The 21275-nt window shown below is 52.2% G+C and overlaps 2 protein-coding genes across 2 annotated transcripts; both read left to right on the top strand.

Moving 5' to 3' along the window:
• The first annotated feature begins 1047 nt into the window (after positions 1-1047).
• On the top strand, positions 1048-15739 carry DMKN (dermokine). The gene is given in 18 exon segments (XM_032390148.1): positions 1048-1425; positions 1702-1902; positions 2018-2074; positions 2352-2402; positions 2562-2660; positions 3270-3326; positions 3928-4089; positions 4312-4362; positions 8019-8066; positions 8271-8318; positions 10782-10838; positions 11137-11184; positions 12835-12882; positions 13001-13042; positions 13609-13677; positions 14712-14735; positions 14890-14937; positions 15461-15739. Coding segments are annotated over 17 exon segments (1488 nt in total). The 3' UTR covers positions 15461-15739.
• Positions 15740-18546: 2807 nt separating this feature from the next.
• On the top strand, positions 18547-18862 carry LOC116623327 (COP9 signalosome complex subunit 9-like). Its single transcript, XM_032390415.1, has one exon. The coding sequence runs from the start codon at positions 18569-18571 to the stop codon at positions 18737-18739; it is 171 nt and encodes a 56-aa protein (XP_032246306.1). The 5' UTR covers positions 18547-18568; the 3' UTR covers positions 18740-18862.
• Positions 18863-21275: the final 2413 nt, after the last annotated feature.

Raw genomic sequence — 21275 nt, 5'->3', positions numbered from 1 at the left:
CCTCCTCCCTTGCTGGTGCCTCCAGGCCCTGGGGAGACTGGGGGGTGGGTGGGGCAAGCAGCAGTACCAGTCCTCTCAGGAGGCTCTGAGCTCACACACGTGCCCCTCTGGGCCAGGTAAACAGGATGGGTGCCTGGGTCAGCTGCTCCCTCCCACTCATCCCCCGGGGGGTGGCTGGCCTGCCCAGTTCCCTGCTCCGCACCCAGCTTTCTCGGCCAAGAGCAGCCCCAGTGCTGAGACGCCCTGATGACCCCTCTCAGGCTGGCCACTTCCTTCCTTGGTACCTGGGGTCCCACGGAAGGCAGTCTCACAGCTCCCAGACTCTCTGTGGGCTGCAAGGTATGGAAGAGTGTGAGGACAGTCACCTTTAGGTGGCAGTATGGGAAGGAAGAGAGATGCGAGAGAAAAAGGCCACCAAAGCTGAGAGAGCAAGGCCAAGAAAGGGCAGCTGCCTCTCATCCCGGTGCCCCTGAGTCAGGCTGGCTTACACCTCGGGTGGGTCCCGCCCCACTGGGCTCCCTACGTTTGCCTCCTGGTTGGGTCCCGCCTGTGGTTCCTTTCTCCTGAGACCCTCCACCCCATCACCTCTACGAGACACCAACCATCTCCTCAGATGTCCCCATCCCCACCCTGCGCCCCAAATTCCTGGGGTTGGGAAATTGGAACACTTTTGCACCTGCCTTATCCCATTTCGTCCTCCCTCCCTGATCCTTGGGCTCCCTCTCTGTTTCAACACAGACTCTCAGACTCACAATTACAGCTCATTACCCTATCGGTGGCTGGCCCTGAGTCACGAGGGAGGGACTCTGGGCTACCCAGCCCTGTCACCTTCTCCCAGGCCACGGTATAAGGAGTAGCTGCAGGGAGGAGACTCTAGGAAGGCAGGGGAGCCTGGGAAAGGAGAGAGAAGGCTGCGGACTTAGAGGGAGAGTAAGTCAGGAGAAAGAGCACAGAGGAGGGCACACACAGACACACGGAGGGGGAGGAAGGGCAAAGAGAAGAAAACTCGGGTGGGAAGAAGACGGGAGGAAGAGGAGCGAGGAAGAGATGAAGTCACAGGGCTCCCTGGCCTGCCTCCTGCTGGCCCTGTGCCTGGGCAGTGGGGAGGCTGGCCCACTGCTGAGAGGAGGGGAGAGCGCTGGAGCAGGTGCTGGGGAGGCCGTGGGACATGGGGTGCGAGACGCCATTGGACAGGGGGTGGGAGACGCCATTAGCCATGGAGTCGAAGAGGCTGTTGGCCAAGGGGCTGGACAGGCAGCTGGCTCCGCAACCAGGGAGGTCATGGGCCACGGCATGGGGGAAGCAGCCCATGCCCTTGGAAACACTGCGGGTGAGGCTGGCAGACCAGTTGAGAACATCATTCGACATGGAAGAGATGCTGTCCACAGCTCCTGGCAGGGGATGCCAGGCAGCAGCAGTGCTTGGGTGAGTAGCTGGCAGCTGGGTGTGGAAATGGGACACTGTGGGCAGTTGGGTTGAGAATCTTGGGAATCAGTTGGAAGGATGACTGGGTCTCTTATTTGTGGCTATCTGGGGTGGTTTCCCTCCATGTGATGATGCATCCTTCTACCACGCTGGGGTCTCTTTCTACCTGCCTCTGCCTATGTCCTGCTGTGCCGCGCCCCCGCCCCCCATCAGAGAGGGGGTAAGGCACACACACTCAGTGCAGGTGTGTTGCCCTTGCAGGGAACCAATGGCCAGCCTCCATCTGGAGGCCATGGCATCTTTAGCTCCCAGGGTGGCTCTGGAGGCCACAGCCAGGGCAATCCTGGAGGGCCAGGGACTCCCTGGGGCCAGGGAGACCCCTGAGATTCAGATGGAAGCTTTGGAGCCCACTCTCAGGGAGGCCCCTGGGGCCAAGAAAGCAATAGAGGGTCTTTCAGCTTGGCCACCAACGCTCGGGTACAGTAACCACCCCAGCCCTGAGGCTTGCAACCTCCTGCCCTTCAAGCCCACGCTCTCCACGCCTCCCTCATCTTTTTGTCCGTACCCACACTCAGCCTCCTCCTCTCTGCAGGGGACTGTGGTCCAACCTGGTTACGGCTCCGTGAGAGGCAGCAACTCACACACTGAGGTAAGGGGAAGAGTCGGGAAGAAGAGGGTGTCCGGGTGCATGTGACAGAAAGTAGGAGAGATGAAGAGGAAAGAAAGAAGGATGGGGGGTTGAGGTACAAGGCAGACTGGACAGGGAAGAGATGAGCCAGATGATGAGGCCAGGAAGAGGGGAGGGAAGGGGGACGGGCACGTGGGGAAAGAAGGCCAAGCCACAGGAAGCAGGAGAGCCTGGCCTGTGGTGATGGCTTTGACCCAAGCCTGGAAACTCACCCGTCCCTGGAAACTTTCCTCCACAGTGCACCAACGCCCCGCCATCCGGCTCAGGTGGAAGCTCCAGCAGCTCGGGGGTAAGGGGACAGGCAATCAGAGGCATGTTGCGCAGGGAGTAGGCAGAATGTCGGCTCCCTCCAACTGCGCACGGGAAATATGCCGGAGCCAGAGAGGGAGGCGAGGGAGGGGAGCCAACACTCCTGATGTTCTCACTCTGGTCTCTTCCTGCCCCTTAGGGAGGCAGCAGCGGAGGTGGTGGCAGCGGCGGTGAGGCCAGCAGAGGTGGCAGTGGTGGTGGTGGCAGCAGCGGCGGCAGCAGTTACGGGTCCAGCTGGGTGAGTTCTGCCCCTCTGCTCGCCATCCTGGGGCTCCTCAGCTCCTGCCCCCCACCTGCCCGGCCCCGCCAGGCAGGCTTCCTGACACAGCCGGGCGACGCCTCAGCACAGGTGCCTGGCCTGCGTCGGCCCGCTCGCCTCCCTTCTGCTCAGCTGCACGCGGGTGGGGACGCTCTGCCTCCTGTCTAACTGATTCCCGCGGCCCCGGGACAGATCTGACTAGAGAGGGGGGTGGCAGAGGGGAGAAGACAGCTGGACACAGGAAACCGGGCACCGGCTTGGGAAGCTCCCAAGAGAACGGGGGCAGGTGTGTCACACACGCAGAGACAAGGACACGTACAGAGCTGTGGTGTAGGTGACGCCGATAAATACAGGGCACATGAGGCCCCTCTAGAAGGGCTGAGGGGGCCGGGAGGGGACCACGGCCTGGCAGCCACAGAGGGTGGCTCTCCCACAGAGGGGGCCCCACAAAGCGGGAGCAGAGTTGGCTTCCTTGGGTATCTGGGAAAGGTCTGAGGCAAGAAGAGGGAAGTAACGAGAACAAGCCAGGTCACGTAAGCTGCTTTAATTTACTGCTCCTCATACTACCTGCTTTCCCTCCCAATCTAGGACCGTCCCTTAGAAAATTCTAGGAATTCTGATCAAAGCGGCTACTCAAGCTCCCAGGTAAGGACTCTTGGGGTCCCTTCTTCCTCTTTCTAGGTTCCAGGAGAGGGAGGGGTGAGGAGAGGCAGGGGGCTGACCGAATGAGCCCCTAGGTGCCAGGGTCAAGGCTCTAAGATGTTAGGCTCCAGAGGCTTTTTCACTTCAGGCATGTGATGGGGGGAGAGGACAGCAGCTCAGAATCCCCAAACTGTCCCACATTTCCAAATACACTGGGCCACACCTGTCCCTTGTGCTCCGAATAACTTCCTCAGTGGCCAGCTGGCTCAAGATGGGAAGAGATGGAGGTTGGATAGAAGGGAGTAAACAAATCATAACACCCTGGCAACTATCTGGTTCCCGCTGAGTCCCTTTAAGAGGCTGTGTGGAGGGGCGCCTGGGTGCTCAGTCTGTTAAGCGGCTGCCTTCGGCTCAGGTCATGATCCTGGGGTCCTGGGATCGAGTCCCGCATCGTGCTCCCTGCTCAGCAGAGAGCCTGCTTCTCCCTCTCCCTCTGCCTGCCTCTCTGCCTACTTGTGCTCTCTATCTCTCTGTCAAATAAATAAATAAAATCCTTAATAATAAAAAAAAAAGTTGCTGTGTGGACTCTTGCTTCCCCTCGTAGGGACACAATACCGGCTCTTCCTCGGGTAGCAGTGGCGGCGGAAGTGGCGGTGCAAATGGCGGCGGAAGTGGCGGTGGAAATGGCGACGGAAGTGGCGGTGGAAATGGCGGCGGAAGTGGCGGCGGAAATGGCGGTGAAAGTGGCGGCGGAAATAAACCCGGGGTGAGTGTCTGCTGAGCGTACACTTTCACAGATCGGCCTCCCTTCCCTGAAGGGGAGAGGAATTAAGGGGTGCTAAGGCCCCTCGGATGATGGGGGAGCTGGGAGAGCACCGGCCAGAGCTGAGAATGGGCTGAGGTGGGGCGGCTGCGGGCTAGCAGTGTGGGGGCTGGGATTGGTGTCTCGGTGGCAACAGAGGGAAAGCTGTCTCTGTCTCTCTCACAGTGTGACAGCCCAGGGAATGAAGTCCGCATATCCGGAGGATCTGGGGGTCAGGTGAGAGCCAAACTAGGGACTGTGCCCACTCCTGCTTGGCACCACTCCTAAGGCTAACCTCCATCCCAGCCCCTTTCGTGGGGAAGAAACCAAATGCATACTCCTACAAATATTAACAATCTCCAAAGTAATAATTGCAAATCCTTATGTGATGTGCCTCACTTTATACCGTGGATGGGGCTGTGAAAAATTACATAGAAACCAGTCCTTTTTAGGAACAATCACTTCAAACGACCTACACCCACCCGGCCAGTGAACAGAATACCGTGACCTCTTTGATAGCATTTGGAAACTGGGTTTGGAATGGATACACTTCCCTCCTAGTCATTCTGGAAATCTGGGCTTCCTGTCAGCACCTGCAGCACTGACAAGAGGAAGTGTTATGCTGAGGTCCCCACGAATCACCTAGAGGTCTTGTGAAAATGCAGGTTCTGAGTCAGCAGGCCTGGGGTGGGGTTGAGATTTTGGTTTCTACCAGGTTCTGGGCAAGGCCAATGTCTGCTGGTGTGAACGCAGCCGATGGGGAGAAGGCTCTCTGAATATTAGGCTCCTTGGATATTAAGGATACTAACCTCTATGGGTAGACAGGTGTTAGGAAAGCTCCCAGCTTGTAACTCTTTTTTAGTGTTTTGTGTATCAAAGTCTTAAATATGTAGTCAAATATACCAGTCTCTTCTTCTACGGTTTCTGCTCTTGAAAAGAAAAAGGCCTCGATTTTCTTCTGGAACTACTAATACATCTATACTTTCATTTTTTCTATTTAACTCTTTAATATATCTGGGCTTTACTTTGCTGTATACAATCTAGTCCCATTCCTCAGTTCAGCTAGACTTGCCCCACACTTTGGATCAGAGCTATGTGCTCTCTAATGAAGGGAAAACCAGATAAAAACAGGAGGGGGGGACCCGCAAAGTATAACTAAGTGCCCCCTGCACCCCCCTAGATATTTAACTGGTGTTCCCAGCCACACGCATTGAATTATTTACACCACTGATGTACGTCACTTGTAAATACCTTCATATTTTGGGAAAGCTTCTGGGAGTTCTATTTGGTTAAACTGACTCATCTGTTCTGTGATGCTGCTTTCTTTATGGTACATTAATATTTGCCAGTACAAGTCCTCCTTTGTTGCCTGTCTTTTCCAGTGTTTTCTCACCTATTCTTTTTTTTTTTTTTTTAATTCATGTGACAGAGAGAGAGAGAGAGAGAGAGAGGGAATATGAGCAGGGGAGAGAGGCGGAGGGAGAGGGAGAAGCAGACTCCCCGCTGAGCCAGGAGCCTGATATGGGGCTCGATCCCAGGACCCTGAGATCATGCCCTGAGCTGAAGGCAGACGCTTAACCATCTGAGCCACCCAGGCGCCCCTTTCTCACCTATTCTTTTTTTTTTTATTTTATTTTTTTGTTTTTTTGTTTTTTTTTTTAAAGATTTTATTTATTTATTTGAGAGAGAGCACATGAGAGGGGGGAGGGTCAGAGGGAGGAGCAGACTCCCTGCAGAGCAGGGAGCCTGATGCAGGACTCGATCCCGGCACTCCAGGATCATGACCTGAGCCGAAGGCAGTAGCTTAACCAACTGAGCCACCCAGGCGCCCTCCCTTTCTCACCTATTCTTAAACATTTATCCTTCCAGATGAATTCCAAGATTATTTTGACCAGTTCCAAAAGAGAATTCCATGAGGATTTTTAGAGGAACTGTATTAAATCAGTACATAAAGGTGCAGGGACGGACCTAAGATCTAAAACAATGATCTCTGTTGCACTGTCTCATCCCTCAGGGCTTTGGAGGAGGACAGGGAGGCTCCGGTGGCTATGGTGACATCAGGGTAAGGAGATGACTGGCCTTGAGAGTAGAGACTGGTGGCGGGAGATGGGATGGAGGTCAACTTTGCAGTAGCAATGCTAACAGTGCAGATAGTCCCGCACCGCAGGCTGGTCTTGATCTTACCTCGGGGAATTCATCTCAGTCCCGGGAAAGTGGGACTCAAGAGGCGCCTCCCTCTAACTTAGGAGGAGAGGAACCAGATGACTTCTGTGCCACCTAGGCTCCTGCTGACTCTCCAGCCAGCGTCCCCTTTCTGACCAATGCAACACATCTGCCCAGACTGTGTCCCGCAGTCTGAATCAGTTTAGTCCAACAGTCTGGCTGGCTTCTGCCTCAAAACCAGGGGACAATTCAGATACTTTTGTGGCAAAGGCCCTTCCTGTTGGATTTTGGGCAGTTTGCAGAAGTGAATATAAAGAGATGGTTATGTTGCCAATAAGTATTGTAAGTGAGCAATAACCCAATCCACAGGAAGTTGAAACAAGATTTGCCAGGGAGAAGAGCCTCTCTTGGGGCTCTGGGAAATCTTCTGCTGTGTTTGTGCCTCAGTCCCCTGATTCAGGAGTCCCTGGCCCACATCCTACTATCCTACCCTCTCATCCTGCATGTTCCCTGCTTCCTCAGTGACTCTTCTCCATTTTCTCTCTCCGCAGGAAATAAGCAAAGAGGGCAGTCGCCTGGTTGGGGGCCCCCAAGACAATTATCAGGTGAGCAGGGATGGCTTTAGGAGAAGGGGTGGTAGAGTGTGGGGACAGAACGCTAAGGGATGGGGAAAAGAAACAGAAACATCAGTATCTTCTTGCAAGCTGCTCTCTGTGGTGAGTGACCACCAGGAGACCAGACAGGGGTCTGGAATCCCTGTCTCCTTGGTTCATCCATTCTCTCCCTTCTTCAAACTGTGATCATCACTGTGTATTATCACTGTGAGGAGAAACATAGCCAAAAGCAACAGGAGAATGGTCAAGGGGCTATTTTTGGAAACCATACTTAAGAAGTGTTGAGAAGTAGAAAGCAGTGACCTCTGAGTTAGAAGATGGGGGTTCAGAGGACAGCTGTCTCACCTGTCATCTGTGCATCTTCAGGCAGGGCAGTTGACCTCTCTGAGTCTGGGCCTCCTCTTGGGTAAAATGGGAATGGCAAAACCTTGCTCAACCCCACAGTTACTGCAGAGCTTTCTGCATCATAACCAGAGCAAGGTGGTTCAGGATCCGGACACTGGAGTCTGACAAGGAGACAGATCATGAGGCACGCTGCTGGACAGCTCTGAGTTTGCTTCCCTCATCTGTCAAGTGGAGATGTCTCCACACAGGAAATGTGGCCGGATAAGGCACTGTGCTAGGCGGTTGGTGGGGCTGATTACACATTAGCTCCCAGCAGTGTTTTGGGGACAGGCTCTGGGGGAGGCAGAATAGGAATATGATTCAAGGGACTGGGCAGGGTTATTCTAGGAATAAGTGGCAAATCATTCCAAGAAGGTGGGGTTTCCTAGCTGCTATGTGAAAAAGGAGAGGAGGTGGCTTTACACAGAGTACACAGGGCTTGAGCAAAGGCAGAGATGGTGGGCCAGGAGCAGGCTGATAGGTGGTATGCATGACAGGAGGCACAGGGCTTGAACAGTAGTCCCTCCTTCCTACCCAGAGGCAAGGGTCCAGTAAGAGGTGATGCTGTCAGTGGGATCAATACCTTGGTGAGTGGAGCATTGCCCCACCTTTGGCCGGGACCATGGTGCCAAGCAATCCCTGCCTCCCCTCCTGACCCCCAGAGCTTCTGCCCTTGCATTTTGCTCACAGGGTGGGTTCCTACTCTCATCCCCTTTCTTTTCGGTTCCTTAGAACTCTCAGACGTCTCCTGGGCTCTTCAACTTTGACACTTTTTGGAAGGTGAGTTCATGCAAGATCTCTCTGCTCACTCTTTGGAAAAGCAAAGCTCTGTCCCTCTGCCCTTTAGGCTGAAGTCCTCTTTCCAGAAGGACTGAACATCAGATGGCCCTTGACCTCTTGCCTGGAGGCCCTGAGCCAACATTACATTACGTCACAACTCAATTTGCCATTTTCCATCTTTTTTTTTTTTTTAAATCTCTGCAGAATTTTAAATCCAAGCTGGGTTTCATTAACTGGGATGCCATAAACAAGGTAAGGGCTGGAAGGCCGTACCATTCGATCTCTGTGGGAGAGGGAAACAGAAGAAAGCTAACTGCTAACCCCCCGAGTGGGGAGCTGGGGAAAACGATGATGGCACTGGAAGGGTGTTTTGTCCAGTGCTTAAAAAAAGGACAAAAACAAAGAGGAAGGAGGCAGAGCTGAGAAGAGGGGGTGGTTTGGAAACAGCTGGGAGTCCAGGATGAGGAAGGAATGGGCCTCTTTCATGTCTCAGTGTGCAGACTGAGCAGGCGTGAACCTCAGTTTCTCCAACGAGACCTGGAAGATTACGGGGAGAGTGAGGAGGCCTAGTCCTCAGGAAAGTAGAGAGGTAGCAGAGGCGGGGGGGGGGGGGCGGACTGTACGGTCAGGAGGGGCTAAAGGCCCCCAGGAGGACGGACGCTGAGAGAGAAGGGGAAGGAAGCGATTGTGTGCCCAGTGCCTGCCGCGTGCCAGGTGCTCTGGACCCTGGGTGTGCATAAGTTTAGGAGGCACTTGGGGCCCAGAACCCCTCTCTCCTTCCCGCCCCGCCCACCCCTCCCATGTTCAGGGGAACCTGGCCAGGCTGATTGGACACCTGAATAGCAGACGTGCCTCCAGAGCAAAGGCAGACCAACAGCACGAACAAACACCAAAGGCAGAAGTTGTAATTGACGGCCCACTGATGTGCTTTGTTTGATCCATTGTTTTTTTTTTTTAAATTTTAAAGACACTATGAATTAGTTGCCAAAGTTTAAAAACTGAGAGGTTTATAAAACACTTGGAATTCCGGCTTCTCTTGAAAAATGAGGCAGTGGGGGGCCCTCTTTCCTCGAGCTCGAGCTCCTCTGACAGACAAGAGCTGACTAGCAGCTGCTTCTCTCCAGGTGCCACAGGCCGCTGCCCTGCACGGTCACCCCAGCAGCTGGGCTTCGGACCCTTACCGTAAAAGAAGGAAGACAAGGCTCCCTGCCCTCTAAAACTTGTGGGGGAGACAAGGTGGTGGTAGACAGGGAGGTGAAGAGAAAGCCCTACCCTCAGGCAAGGCCAAGTCTGCAACTCGGGGAAGAAGGTGGGAGAGTGAAAGATGCGGGAGGCAGGTTCCCAGGCGCAGTGCGGTGCAGGTTTGGATGAACTAAAAGAGCCAAATGGACTGTTTCTGCTTTATTAATTTTTTTTTAAAGATTATATTTATTTATTTGTCAGAGAGAGAGAGCACACAAGCAGGGGGAGCGTCAGGCAGAGGGAGAGCAGGCTTCCCGCTGAGCAGGGAGCCCATGCGGGGCTTGATCCTGGGACCCTGAGATCATGACCCGAGTGGAAGGCAGATGTTTAACCGACTGAGCCACACAGGTGCCCCGACTGTTTCTGTTTTAGAGAGAATGGTCTCTGGTAGGCCGGAGGCTCTTTACCATGGACCTGGGGTAGACGAGGCCCCAGAGCACGAGGAACTTAGGGTCAGAGGCACAGACTGATACTTCCTGGGGGCCAGGAAGGCAGTGAACATTCTTGCACATCTGGGTGGGGGGGGCAGTAAAGGGAGCGCTCACAGTTAGGCAGGATCCATTTGGGGCAGCTCCCCCAGGAGCAGATCTAGGAAGAGGGGCAGGCCAGAGATGGGCAGAGAGGAGAACAGAAGGCCCATCGCCTTCACAGGGAGGGAGCTGAGCACTGGGGCCAGAGTGAGCAGGGACAACAGGGAGACTATACGTAACAGTTCTTGGCAAGTATGAGGTGTTTCATCCCAAACTGGAATATCTGGATTTGGCTGGATGACAGCCATGGGCAAAAAGATCCCTGCGGATTTCAGGAGCAGAGGCCTAATCCACCCCTGACTTGGCCAATTAGGCCCTGAATTCTTATTCCTTGAGCTCCCTCTTAGAACTTATTTCTTTGCCCAGGACCAGAGGAGCTTTCGCACCCCGTGACCTCCAGACAAGGTGCTACCAGATGGATGGGAACCCCCCACCCCTTCTTAAAACCCCACTACCCCACCACTAATCTCAACCCTTACCCTTGAAATAAACCATAGCTGCCCCACACTCCTGGTCTCTGCTCCTTTCTTACGTCTCCATTGTTGTTCCAGGGGGTTTGGAAGGGTCAACCGCAGCCCCATAGTTTCGGCAAATGGGCTGGGGCTGGAAGGGCAGGTAAGAAGGCAGGAAGCTCTGGGGGCAGGTCCCGGTCCTCGAGGTTTGGCTGCAGTGAGGTTCTGCCAGAGGCTGGAGAAGCAGGGAGAGTGAAGAGTGTGGTGTGTGTGGGGGTGAGGGGAGCTGGTTAGCGGCTCCAGAGATCTAATCTCTCTCCCTCTGCTTCCAAAAGCAGTTTTCTGGTGTCCCTAAAAGACACCCAGCTTCCCCTCAAACCTTAGGCACGATTACATTCTGAAGGCTGAGCGATGGTGGTATCAGGAATAGGGGTGTAGGTGAGCAAGGGGCCGTGCTTCCTGCTCACCTGCACCCAACCTCTCCTCTACAGGGCCAAGTCCCACGCCCCAGCACACGCGCCCTGCTCTACTTCAGCCGACTCTGGGAGGTAGGAGAACTCTCACTTTTCAGAGGACTGGGGATCTGGTCATCTGTCCCTCTCCCCACCTCCTCAAGCTCCAGCCCACCTGTCACAAAATTCGCCCTCTTTTCATTTTTGAGATGGGTAATCTCACCCGAATACCATCAGAAGTGCTAACACCCTCAACCTCCGGTATGCTTATCTTCATCTAACCCCAAACCACACCCAGGCACCAAAACCCGTTCTTGCACAGGAGCTTGAAACTTTCCAACAAGCTGCCACACTCCCCGCTCTGAGGCCCACTCCTGTCTTCTCCTCCCTCTAGGATTTCAAACACAACACCCCTTTCCTGAACTGGAAAGCCATTATTGAGGTAAGGGTGGCAGAACCTCTCGTTTTGGGATCAGGAAGCCCAAATCTGGGGACATGGGATCTGGGCTCTTGGCAATGGCTTGCATTCAGTCCCTGTTGCTTACCTTCCCTGCTGAGGGAGGCCACCTCCCTCCCTTCCCACTCTCCTCCCTTTCTGCAACACTAAGTGGGGGTGGGGTAGGAGAGAGAAGCTGGTGAGTCACTAGAGAAGGAGTAGGGTGGGCAGTCCTCCCTGGGATAAAAGCTGAAGCCAAGGGCTGGGGCCTCCACAGGCACAGGGACATGAAGCCAGCCACTGTCTCTGCTCTGCTGCTGGTCCTGCTGGGCGTGGCCTGGCTCAGGGGGAGCCTCAGCTGGGTGGGTACTGCAGGGTGAACAGGCAGGGGACACGAGGTGGGGAAGAGAGGAGCCTGGAGCTGGGGTCAACTCTCAGAACTGGGAAAGGGGTGTTAGGGAGGAAAGCTGAAAGGAAACAGGAGGTACGAGGGGAGCAGGTCAGGCCATGGTTAAGCGTGAGCAGGTGCAGAAGGTCTGAATATCTGGGTTCTGGGAAGGAGGGGTCCTGCAGAAGGCCACATCTTAATTCTTCATGGCCAGTGGCCTTTGGGCACTGACGCAAAGGTTGCCCACTCACTCATCTGTGTGGACCAGGCACAGGAGGCTGGACAGGTGGGGCCACGCAAAGGGGGAGGTCAGGGCCCTCCAGGTGCGTGTTGTCATGCACTCATGAATGACCAGTGTGGCCATGTTGTCTGATGGAAATCTGATTTTTAACTGTTCACAACTAATTTAATTTAAAAATGCAGGCCAAGCAAAAAATGCCCGGAGGCCTGTGGTCAAGCAGTTTGTGACCTCAGTGTTAGGGCTAAGAGTGGGGCTAAAATTCAATGGGAGTTAAGTCAGAGTTAGGAGGAACATCCTAACCCTGTGTGTATGTGTGTGTGTGGGGGTGGGAGTGGGGGTTCCAAGTGGAGAAGTGGTGGTTGCAGAAGCTGTACTCTCCTGCTGCTGAGAATTTTCCACTTGCCCTGACTGGGGGGGGGGGGGGGGGGGGGATGGCCCATGCACTGGCGCTGTGTCTCACGTGGCTTGATGGGCTTTCTTGCATTTCTCCCCTTTCTCTCTCTCCTTCAGCCCAGTGCCAATCTAATCACCTCACTTTGCCTCTGTTTGCTGACGATAACAGCCCATCCTTCCAGGAACCCTATGGGAACAGTGTTTGTGAACAGGAATTATAGGGCTAAGGAGGGAGCAGGGTTTGGTGTCGGCAGAAGGTGGGTTGGGGCTGAGGTGCCGTGTCCGCCCCAAGAGAGCCGTGTGGGCACCGCTCACTTGCCACTCCTGCTCAGTCCCAGGCCGGCCTGCCGAAGCTCCAGATGCACGGGTGGGGCTGGGGGTGCCTCGCTCCGCTACACTGAGTGTAGAAATCTGTCCCGTATCTATCGGGGTCATCAGTGTCCTCCAGGCTCACTGCCTTCTCTGGAGGCAGTGCTGATCCTGGACCATGGAGAGGGGTGCAGTGGGGTGCGTGGGTGCTGGTGCTCCCACGGGAGGGCAGTGCCTAGGCAGCAGGCTGCTGGAGCCCCGTGAGTCTGGCAGGGCCCAAAGGACTTTGGAAAGGACACCCTCATGGCGGCTCTCTCCCTTCCAGGGTGCTGATGCGTCCTTGCTCCAGAAGAGGTCGGGCAGTGCTGGTCAGGTGAGTCGCTCTGCCCTCAGACTGCCTTTGATGGCCCCAGGTCCCTCTCGGTCTGGTTCTCAGGGCTGGCCAATCTGAAATTCGCTTTCCTCCACACCCCATTCTGTTGTTTTCTCAGTCTGGCTCAGGATGGCAAGAGGTGGCCGCGGTGACTTCTAAGGTAAGACATCTGCCACCTGACCACCTGATTCAGACCTCACTCATGGGGCGCCTGGGTGGCTCAGTTGGTTAAGCATCTGCCTTTGGCTCAGGTCATGATCCCGGGGTCCTGGGATCAAGCCCCGCATCCGGCTCCCTGCTCAGCGCGAAGCCTGCTTCTCCCTCTCCCTCTGCCTGCCACTCTGCCTACTTGTGCTCTATCTCTCTCTCTGTCAAATAAATAAATAAAATCTTAAAAAAACACAAAAAACCTCACTCATTTCCTTGGTCTCCTGCCTTCATCTTCCGAGTAACACTTGAGGAGCTGGGAGAGGTACCAGGGAAGGAGGAGGAAGGGCCATTTGGACTAGGATTATAAGTGAGGTGAGACTGTGGGCTCTGGCTGGCTGAAGGAAGATTCTATAGAAAAAAATGCATGACACAAGGAGGGAAAGCGGGGGCTTAGAGACAGGTCTGGCCCAGGCCAGGAGCCAGGGTATTTATTCCACAGCAAAATGCCCTCATCCTTTCTCTTCTACCAACACTCCCCTCCCCGCGCCCCCTCCCCACCCTGGCTTTTTTCCACAGAACACCTATAACCAGCAGGCATACCCTACTCCCTCTGGTGGGCAGTACTCAGCCAAGATCCCCTCTAAGGTAAGACTCCAACTGCCCTGTTTCCCCACTGGGGTCTCTGCATGGGGGGTGAGGGAGGGAGGCTTTCACGGCCAGGCTTAGCTGAGGCCGAATCCTGTTCATTTTGAAAGTCATGTCTCGCCCCTGTGTAGGGAGACTCGGGCTCCCTGAGAGCCATCTGGAAGTGGAGGGTGGGAGGTTCAATGTTCTCCACACCCACCCACTCAGAAAAGGTTACAAGGGGGCAGCAGCTATGTCACATGCCCTGGAGAAAACTGGGAACCAACATCCTCTCAAAGAGTGATACACAGCTCTAAAAAAAACTCACATGACACACAGCCAAACTAGCAGCCTTCCCATGTAGTAGTGTCTGCTCTCTCCACCTCTTTAACTGCTGGCTTTCGTGGGGGGTGGGGGGGGGAGGGCGAGAGGGGGGCACACTAACACTTAGGGGAGGCTTGCCCAGAAACTTGTGGTTGGTGGGAAAATTAATGCTTTGTTCCACAAAGGAAATAACAGAAAAAACAAAACAAAACAAAACAACCCTGAGACTTGTTTCGTTCAGTTGCAAAGAAAGCAATCTTATAAATTCAGTAAATGAACATGCTAAATACTAATTATGCTGGTGAAGAAAAAACAGGTGCTATTTCCCTCCATCTCTCAGAACAAGGAAGCCCCTGGCCTCAGGGACAGGACTTCTGCTGAGAGATCAGGAGTCACCTCCTGACTGGAAGCAGGTAAAGAAGCAGTTAACACTGCCCGTGGGTATCCACTTGCCAGTGATTTGTGGCCAATTTCTATCCATCCACCTAGCAGGCAGAAGGACACCTATCTACCTATCTACCTTCTGTTCACTCTGCTTGGCCAGTGTGTGCTCATCTTGGGTAAATGTACTTAGGATGATAAATCTGCTTTGAAAGAAAGTCCATGGGCTGAATGTCCATAGTCAGACCCAAGGACTTCCGAGATAATCTGGGTCTGAGCCTGCCCCTGGGCCCCGAAGACATGGCAGAGGTCACTGTAGCCCCACATCACCTCCTCTGATCTCTTTCCAGGGGGGAGCCACGCCTTCTTCCTCGGTGAGTAGTGGGGCAGAGAAAATCTGGCTCCTGAGAGAAGGGGTCTGGGGCCAGAGGGTGTGCAGGGCCAGGGCCATGGCCATGGCCACTCAGACGTTCTCCCTGAGGCCAGGGCCATGGCCATGGCCACTCAGACGTTCTCCCTGTCCTGCAGGCTTCCCAGGTGCGCCCTGGCCTGCTGCAGTGGGTGAAGTTCTGGTAGGTGAGTGTCAGAGTGAGCAGTGCAAGCCTGCATCCAGGAGCTGAGGCACAGCCACCCCAGGGGCAGGGCTGGGATCTTGGCATTCGCTTTGCTTTGGGTGGATGTTCTAAAGGCATCGAGAAGGAGACCCCAGTGTGGGGCATGGAGAAAGACTCATCAGGAAATGACCGAGGACACTCGGAAAGCACCCTCTGAGCGCTGAGTGGAGGCCTGCCAGAGGCAGGGCCATGCAGGGACAGCCATAAGGGGAGGTGGAGGAGAGGGACAGGACAGAAGGGTCTGGGGAACTGCAGAGAAAGGCTCAGAGGCAGGAGGAAGTGAGTCGCCAGTGGGGAAGGGGCAAAAGATAAACTTGGCAGAACCACAAAATCTGTTTCAGGGAGAAGCAAGAGTAAGGGAACGCGCAGGTGAAACAGGTAGGACACCAAAAAACTGGGAGCGTAGAGGCTGGATGAAAGGATACCCGGTTTCAACACATTCAGGAGCAGCCACATTCTACTGTTTGCTCTTTCTTTTCTTCTAGAAAATTATTTCCAATCATAACTGAGGTCCTGAACAACATTAGCCATCAAGGAGCGCAACTGTGCCCCGCCCCCAACTCTCTCCCTGTGTCAGGCTTGGTCTGGGTGCTGACACCTGCTTTTTCCAGGTTGAACCTGGTCTGTCTGTCCCTCGTTTCTTCCAACTGAACTGTGGGGTCTCCTTGTCCAGAAACCTCATCGGATAAACCTGCCACTTTCTTCACCTACTCTGTTTTGTGACCTGAAGTCACTGTGACAATTCTTCAGGAAAAGCTTCCTACTTTGGGGTTTCTTTGTGGAAATAAAACATGAATCTTACTTCCTTAAGATTTCTCACGTCGTGTTCTTTCATGTTATCCTGATGGCCCGGATCAGGGAGAATGGAAGTGATCTAGGGGCAGATAATGTGCCTTCCTGATGAGAGTGGTATACCAAATGGGGGACTGAGAGAGGTAAGACCTGGGTGGTCCTGACAAGCAGTAGCTAGCTGATCTCACTGTGCCTCAGTTTCTCCATCTGTAAAACATCATCTTGGCCCAGCCTGCATCTGAATGCCATGCTCCCGAAGCTGAGGCACTCAAAGGTGTTTTGCTAGGCTGAAAAGGCAACAGGGAAGTCATTCACCTTAGGAGGTGGCAGTAAAGAGGCTTTTCAAGAGAGGAGGCCAGTCCCAGAGGGTTAGGAAGGGGGCAAGAACAGGGGCCAGGGGCTAGCAGAGCACATGCCTCAGCCTTGTAAACACACGGAGGTATGGATGAGGCCATGTGCTTAGGAAGTTGTGGGCAAGCGGCTCATACCCAACCCAGTGCCTTATCGTATGCAGTGGCTCTGTGTCTCCGGGATGCAGAGGGGGTGGCAGAAACTTCTACTCCATTAATGTGCCAAGGAAACAGGCAGGGGTTCTTGGCTCAGGCTGAGGTCAGGCTTATCCCAAGCCTAGGAACTCTGCAGACAGGCCTGGAGAGTCTGCACTTAGAGTCTCTGAGTCAAAGTCCCATCAAGGCCATATAATGTGCCCATATTAGGGACCCCTCACCATTCATCCCCGACATTCCTGCAGGGACCCAGGAAGTAAAAGGAGGACAGGAAGCACCCTGCTAGCATAGGTGACTCCGTCGGAGACTCTAAGTTCCCTGAGGGCACAGCTCCTGTTTGCCTTGGTCATCGCTCCATCCCCAGCACTGACCACAGGGCCTGACAAACGGTGGGCCTCATATAGTTGATGAATAAATGAAAAAAAAAAAAAAAACAAAAACCAAAAACAACCTGGTCCAAAATGAACTTGGGGAAACTGTCTTGATCAAACCCATCTGGGTCAGAGAAAGATGAAGACTATTCCTTTGCTCTGCATCCTACTCTCACTTTTGTCCTTAAATTGGGGCTACTGCTTTGGAGACATACCTCATTTTATCGTGCTTTGCTCTATTGCATTTTGCGGATATGAACGTCTTTTACAAACTGAAGCTTTGTGGGAACCCTGCTTCAAGCAAGTCTATTGGGACCAGTTTTCCGATAGTATTTGCTCACTTCACATCTCTTGTGTTACATTTTGGTAATTCTCTCAATATTTCCAACTTTTTCATTGTTATTATATTTGTTACGGTGATCTGTGATCCCTGATCTTTGATGTTACTATTGTAATTATTGTGGGGCACCACAAACTGCACCCATATAAGACAGCAAACTTAATCCATAAATGTGTGTGTTGACTGCTCCACTGGCCGTTCTCCCATCTCTCTAGTCTCCTTGGGCCTCTCTATTCCCTGAGACAACAATATTGAAATTAGGCCAACTGGCGTGCCTGGGTGGTGCAGTCAGTTAAGTGTCCGACTCTTGATTTTGGCTTGGGTCCTGATCTCAGGGTCGTGGGATCGAGCCCCATGTTGGCCTCCACGCTCAGCAAGGAGTCTGTTTAGGATTCTCTCCCTCTACTCCTCCCCTACTCTGGAATAAAGAAATCAATCTTAAAAAAAAAAAAAAAAAGAAAAAGAAAAGAACTTAGGCCAATTTATAATCCTACACTGGCCTCTTAAGTGTTCAAGTGAGAGGAAGAGTCGCATGTCTGTCACTTTAAATCAGAAGCTAGAAATAACTAAGCTTGGTGAGGAAAGCACGTGGAAAGCCGAGACAGGCCGGCAGCTAGGCCTCCTGCTCCAGCTGGCTGTTTGTGAATGCAAAAGAAAAGTACATTGAGGAAATGAAAAGTGCTACTTTAGTAAGCACATGATTGATCAGAAAGCAAACAGCCTTGGTGCTGATACGGAGAAAATTTCAGTGGTCTGGATAGAAGTTCAAACCAGCCACAACATTCTCTTAAGCCAAAGCCTGATCCAGAGCCAGGCCCTGACTCTCTTCAATTCTGTGAAGGCTGAGAGAGGTGGGGAAGGTGCAGAAGAAAAGCTGGAAGCTAGCAGAGGTGGGTTCATGAGGTTTAAGGAAAGAAGCTGTCTTCATGACATTAAAAAAAAATCACAAGGTGAAGCAGCAAGTGCTGATGTAGAAGCTGCAGCCAGTGACCCAGAAGATCTAGCTAAGGTCATTCCCGAAGGACTTGAGCAACAGATTTCCAATATAGATGAAACAGCCTTCTACTGGAAGGAGATGCCGTCTAGGACTTGGAAAACTGGCAAGAAGTCATGCCTGGCTTCACAGCTTCAAAGCACAGGCTGACTCTCTTATTAGGGGCGAATGCAGTTGGTAACGAAGTTGAAGCCACTGCTCATTGACCATTCTGAAAATCCTAGGGCTCGAAAGAATTATGCTAAATCTACTCTGCCTGGGCTTTATACATGGAATAACAAAACCTGGATTACAGCACATCTGTTTACAACATGGTCTACTGAATATTTTAAGCCCACTGCTGAGACCTACTGCTCAGAAAAAAGGGATTCCTTTCAAAATATTACTGCTCACGGACAATGCACCTGGTCACCCAGGAGCTCTGATGGAGATGGACAATGAGATTCACGTTTTCATGCCTGCTGACACAACATCCATTCTGCAGCCCATGGATCAAGGAGTCATTGTGACTTTCAAGTCTTATTACTTAAGAAATATTTTGTGAGGTGGGCCGGAAGTGGGCCGGGGAGGCGGGAGGCCCGGCGGGCGAGATGAAGCGGGCAGTGGACGAGATGTTCCCTGAGGGCGCCGGGCCCTACGTGGACCTGGACAAGGCAGGAGGCAGCACAGGGCTCCTGATGGACTTGGCAGCCAATGAGAAGGCAGTTCATGCAGACTTTTTTAATGATTTTGAAGATCTGTTTGATGATGATATCCAGTGAGACGCCATCCAGCGGTGCGTGTGGTCATGTGTGTTACGAGGTGGTGTGGCGGAGTTCCTCAGAGGACAATTTCAGATAGTCCTAAAGAACTCATGGATGTTACTTGAAATTAAGAGATGGTTAACCAAGAAAGAGAAGGATGGTTTTAACTATCTGCATGAGGCCCGCTTATCTCTGAATGTGACCAACTTTTGTCCTTCAATTAAAAAGTGATGTCATAAAAAAAAAAAAAAAACATTTTGTAAGGCAATAGCTGCCATAGTGGTTCCTCTGATGGATCTGGGCAAAATAAATTGAAAGCCTTTTGGGAGAGATTCACTGTTCTAGATACCATTAAGAATATCTGTGATTCATGGGAAGAGGTCAAAATATGCACATGTACAGGGGTTTGGAAGAAGCTGATTCCAACCCTTGTAGATGACTTTGAGGGGTTCAGGACATCAGTGGAGGAAGTCACTGCAGATGTGGTGTAAACAGCAAGAGAACTCGAATTAGAGGTAAAGCCTGAGCATGGGACTGAATTGTGTGATCTCATGATCAAACTGAAGGGATGAGGAGCTGCTGCTTATGAATGAGCAAAGAAAGCGGTTTCTTGAGTTGGAATCAACTCCTGGTGAAGATGCTGTGAAGATTGTTGTAATGACAACAAAAGATTTAGACTATGACACAGACTTAGTTGATAAAGCAGCAGCAGAATTTGAGAGGCCTGACTCTAGTTCTGAAGGAAGTTCTACTGTGGGTAAAATGCTATCCAAAGGCATCACATATTACAGAGAAATTGTTCATGAAAGGAAGAGTCAATTGATGCAGCAAACTTCAGTTTGTCTTAAGAAACTGCCACAGTCACCCCAGCCTTCAGCAACCATGACCCTGATCAGTCAGCAGCCATGGACATTGAGGCGAGACCCTCCACAGCAAAAAGATTACACTTTGCTGAAAGCTCACTTGATAGTTAGCATCCTTTAGCAATAAAGTGTTTTTTAAAATTAAGATATGTATGTTGTTTTTTTAAGGCATAATGCTATTGCATACTTACTAGACTACAGTATAAACATATTTTTTATGTGCATTGGGAAACCAAAAAATTCATTTGACTCAATGGGGTGCCTGGGTGGCTGAGTCAGTTGAGCATCCAACTCTTGGTTTTGGCTCAGGTCATGATCTCAGGGTCCTGGGATCAAGCCCTGTGACGGGCTCCTTGTTGAGCGGGGAGTCTGCTTGAGGATTCTCTCTCCATCTCCCTCTGATCCTCCCTATGCTCGTGCTCTCTCTCTCTCTAAAACAAATAAGTAAATCTTTAATAATATTTTAGAAATAAATTTAAAAATTCATTGGACTTATTTTATTGCATTACTTGCTTTATTGTGGTGGTCTGGAACCCAACCTGCAATTATCTCCAAGGTGTGCCTGTCCTCCAAGGTGTGTCTGTCTTGGATTTCAGCTGTGTAGGGAGGGCCTTGCAGTACCTCCTGGAAGCCACAGGGAGGAGAACCCAGCTCTCCCCAGGCAGACACTCAATTCTTTGGCTGACTGACAGCTAGCTTCCTGGAGTGTGGGTGATGAATCAGAAAGAGCTGGAACTCAGGTCTCCTGGAGCCAATCCCTGAGGGACAGCAGGAGGAGTTGAGGTGGTCAACATGGTTCTAGACTGTCAGGGTATTCCTGGTCCAAAGGGCTCAAGGCAGCCCTTTAAAGTTCAAAGTGCCACCTGAAGCAGGCAAAGGCCCTCTGGTGTAAAGGACTCTCTAATAAAAGGGCAAGATGTCCCTTTCTCCTTCCTGGACCTCTGAATCAGCCTCTGACTTTCATTTTTCCCTAAAATCCATTCTCCCATGACAGCCAGGAAGGATCCATGCTCAGAATCCTCCACAAGTTTTTCAGTAGCCATAGAATGAAATCCCAACTCCTCATGGTGGCTTAGAGATGATCCAGCTCCGGCCTCCCTCTTCCTTGTCAACCCAGACCTGCTGGGAGAAGCTCTCAAGGAACACTGCTGCTATCTCTCCCCACAGCTCAAGGTCTTCAGAAGACTGGAGCTTTAATTACTTTAGGTCTACATTCAAATGTTCCCCCACCCAGCCAGCGGAACCAAGAATACCTCCCTGATCACAATCACATTGTACCTGTTTTATTTTCTCCCCAGAATTGTCATTCTATGAAGTTATCTTGTTCCTTAATTAAAAAAAATTAGATTATGATCTGTCTTCTCCACTGGAACATAAGCTCCACAGGACAAGGTATCTTATCTATCTTGAATTCCCAGTGCCAAGAGCCAAAATAGCTGCTCAGTATTTGTGAATGAGAGAATGGGAGGAGGGATCAGAATTCAGTGGGATTGATCCAGGAAGTCTTCCTGGGAGTTTAATAAGCAAAGGATACACAGGGACAAAAAGTGGGTGGCAAAGGAAGAAACCAGACCTGCTGGACAACATGGCTGCTTTCTGGGGTGTGATAGTAACATTGGCAGAGGCACAGGAAAGGAAGGGACAGGGATGTCCCAAATTCTGCCTCCCAATACCCCACACCCCAGCTCCTT

Source organism: Phoca vitulina, unplaced genomic scaffold, assembly GCF_004348235.1.
Source record: "Phoca vitulina isolate PV1807 unplaced genomic scaffold, GSC_HSeal_1.0 scaffold58, whole genome shotgun sequence".
In the NCBI taxonomy this organism is placed as follows: domain Eukaryota; kingdom Metazoa; phylum Chordata; class Mammalia; order Carnivora; family Phocidae; genus Phoca; species Phoca vitulina.
Note: the sequence above shows the minus strand (reverse complement) of the source record. Positions and strands in the feature narration are given on the sequence as shown.

Bases quoted from the DNA above. Each gene is read 5' to 3' on its own strand.
- LOC116623327 (XM_032390415.1), top strand. From the start codon at position 18,569: ATGAAGCGGGCAGTGGACGAGATGTTCCCTGAGGGCGCCGGGCCCTAC.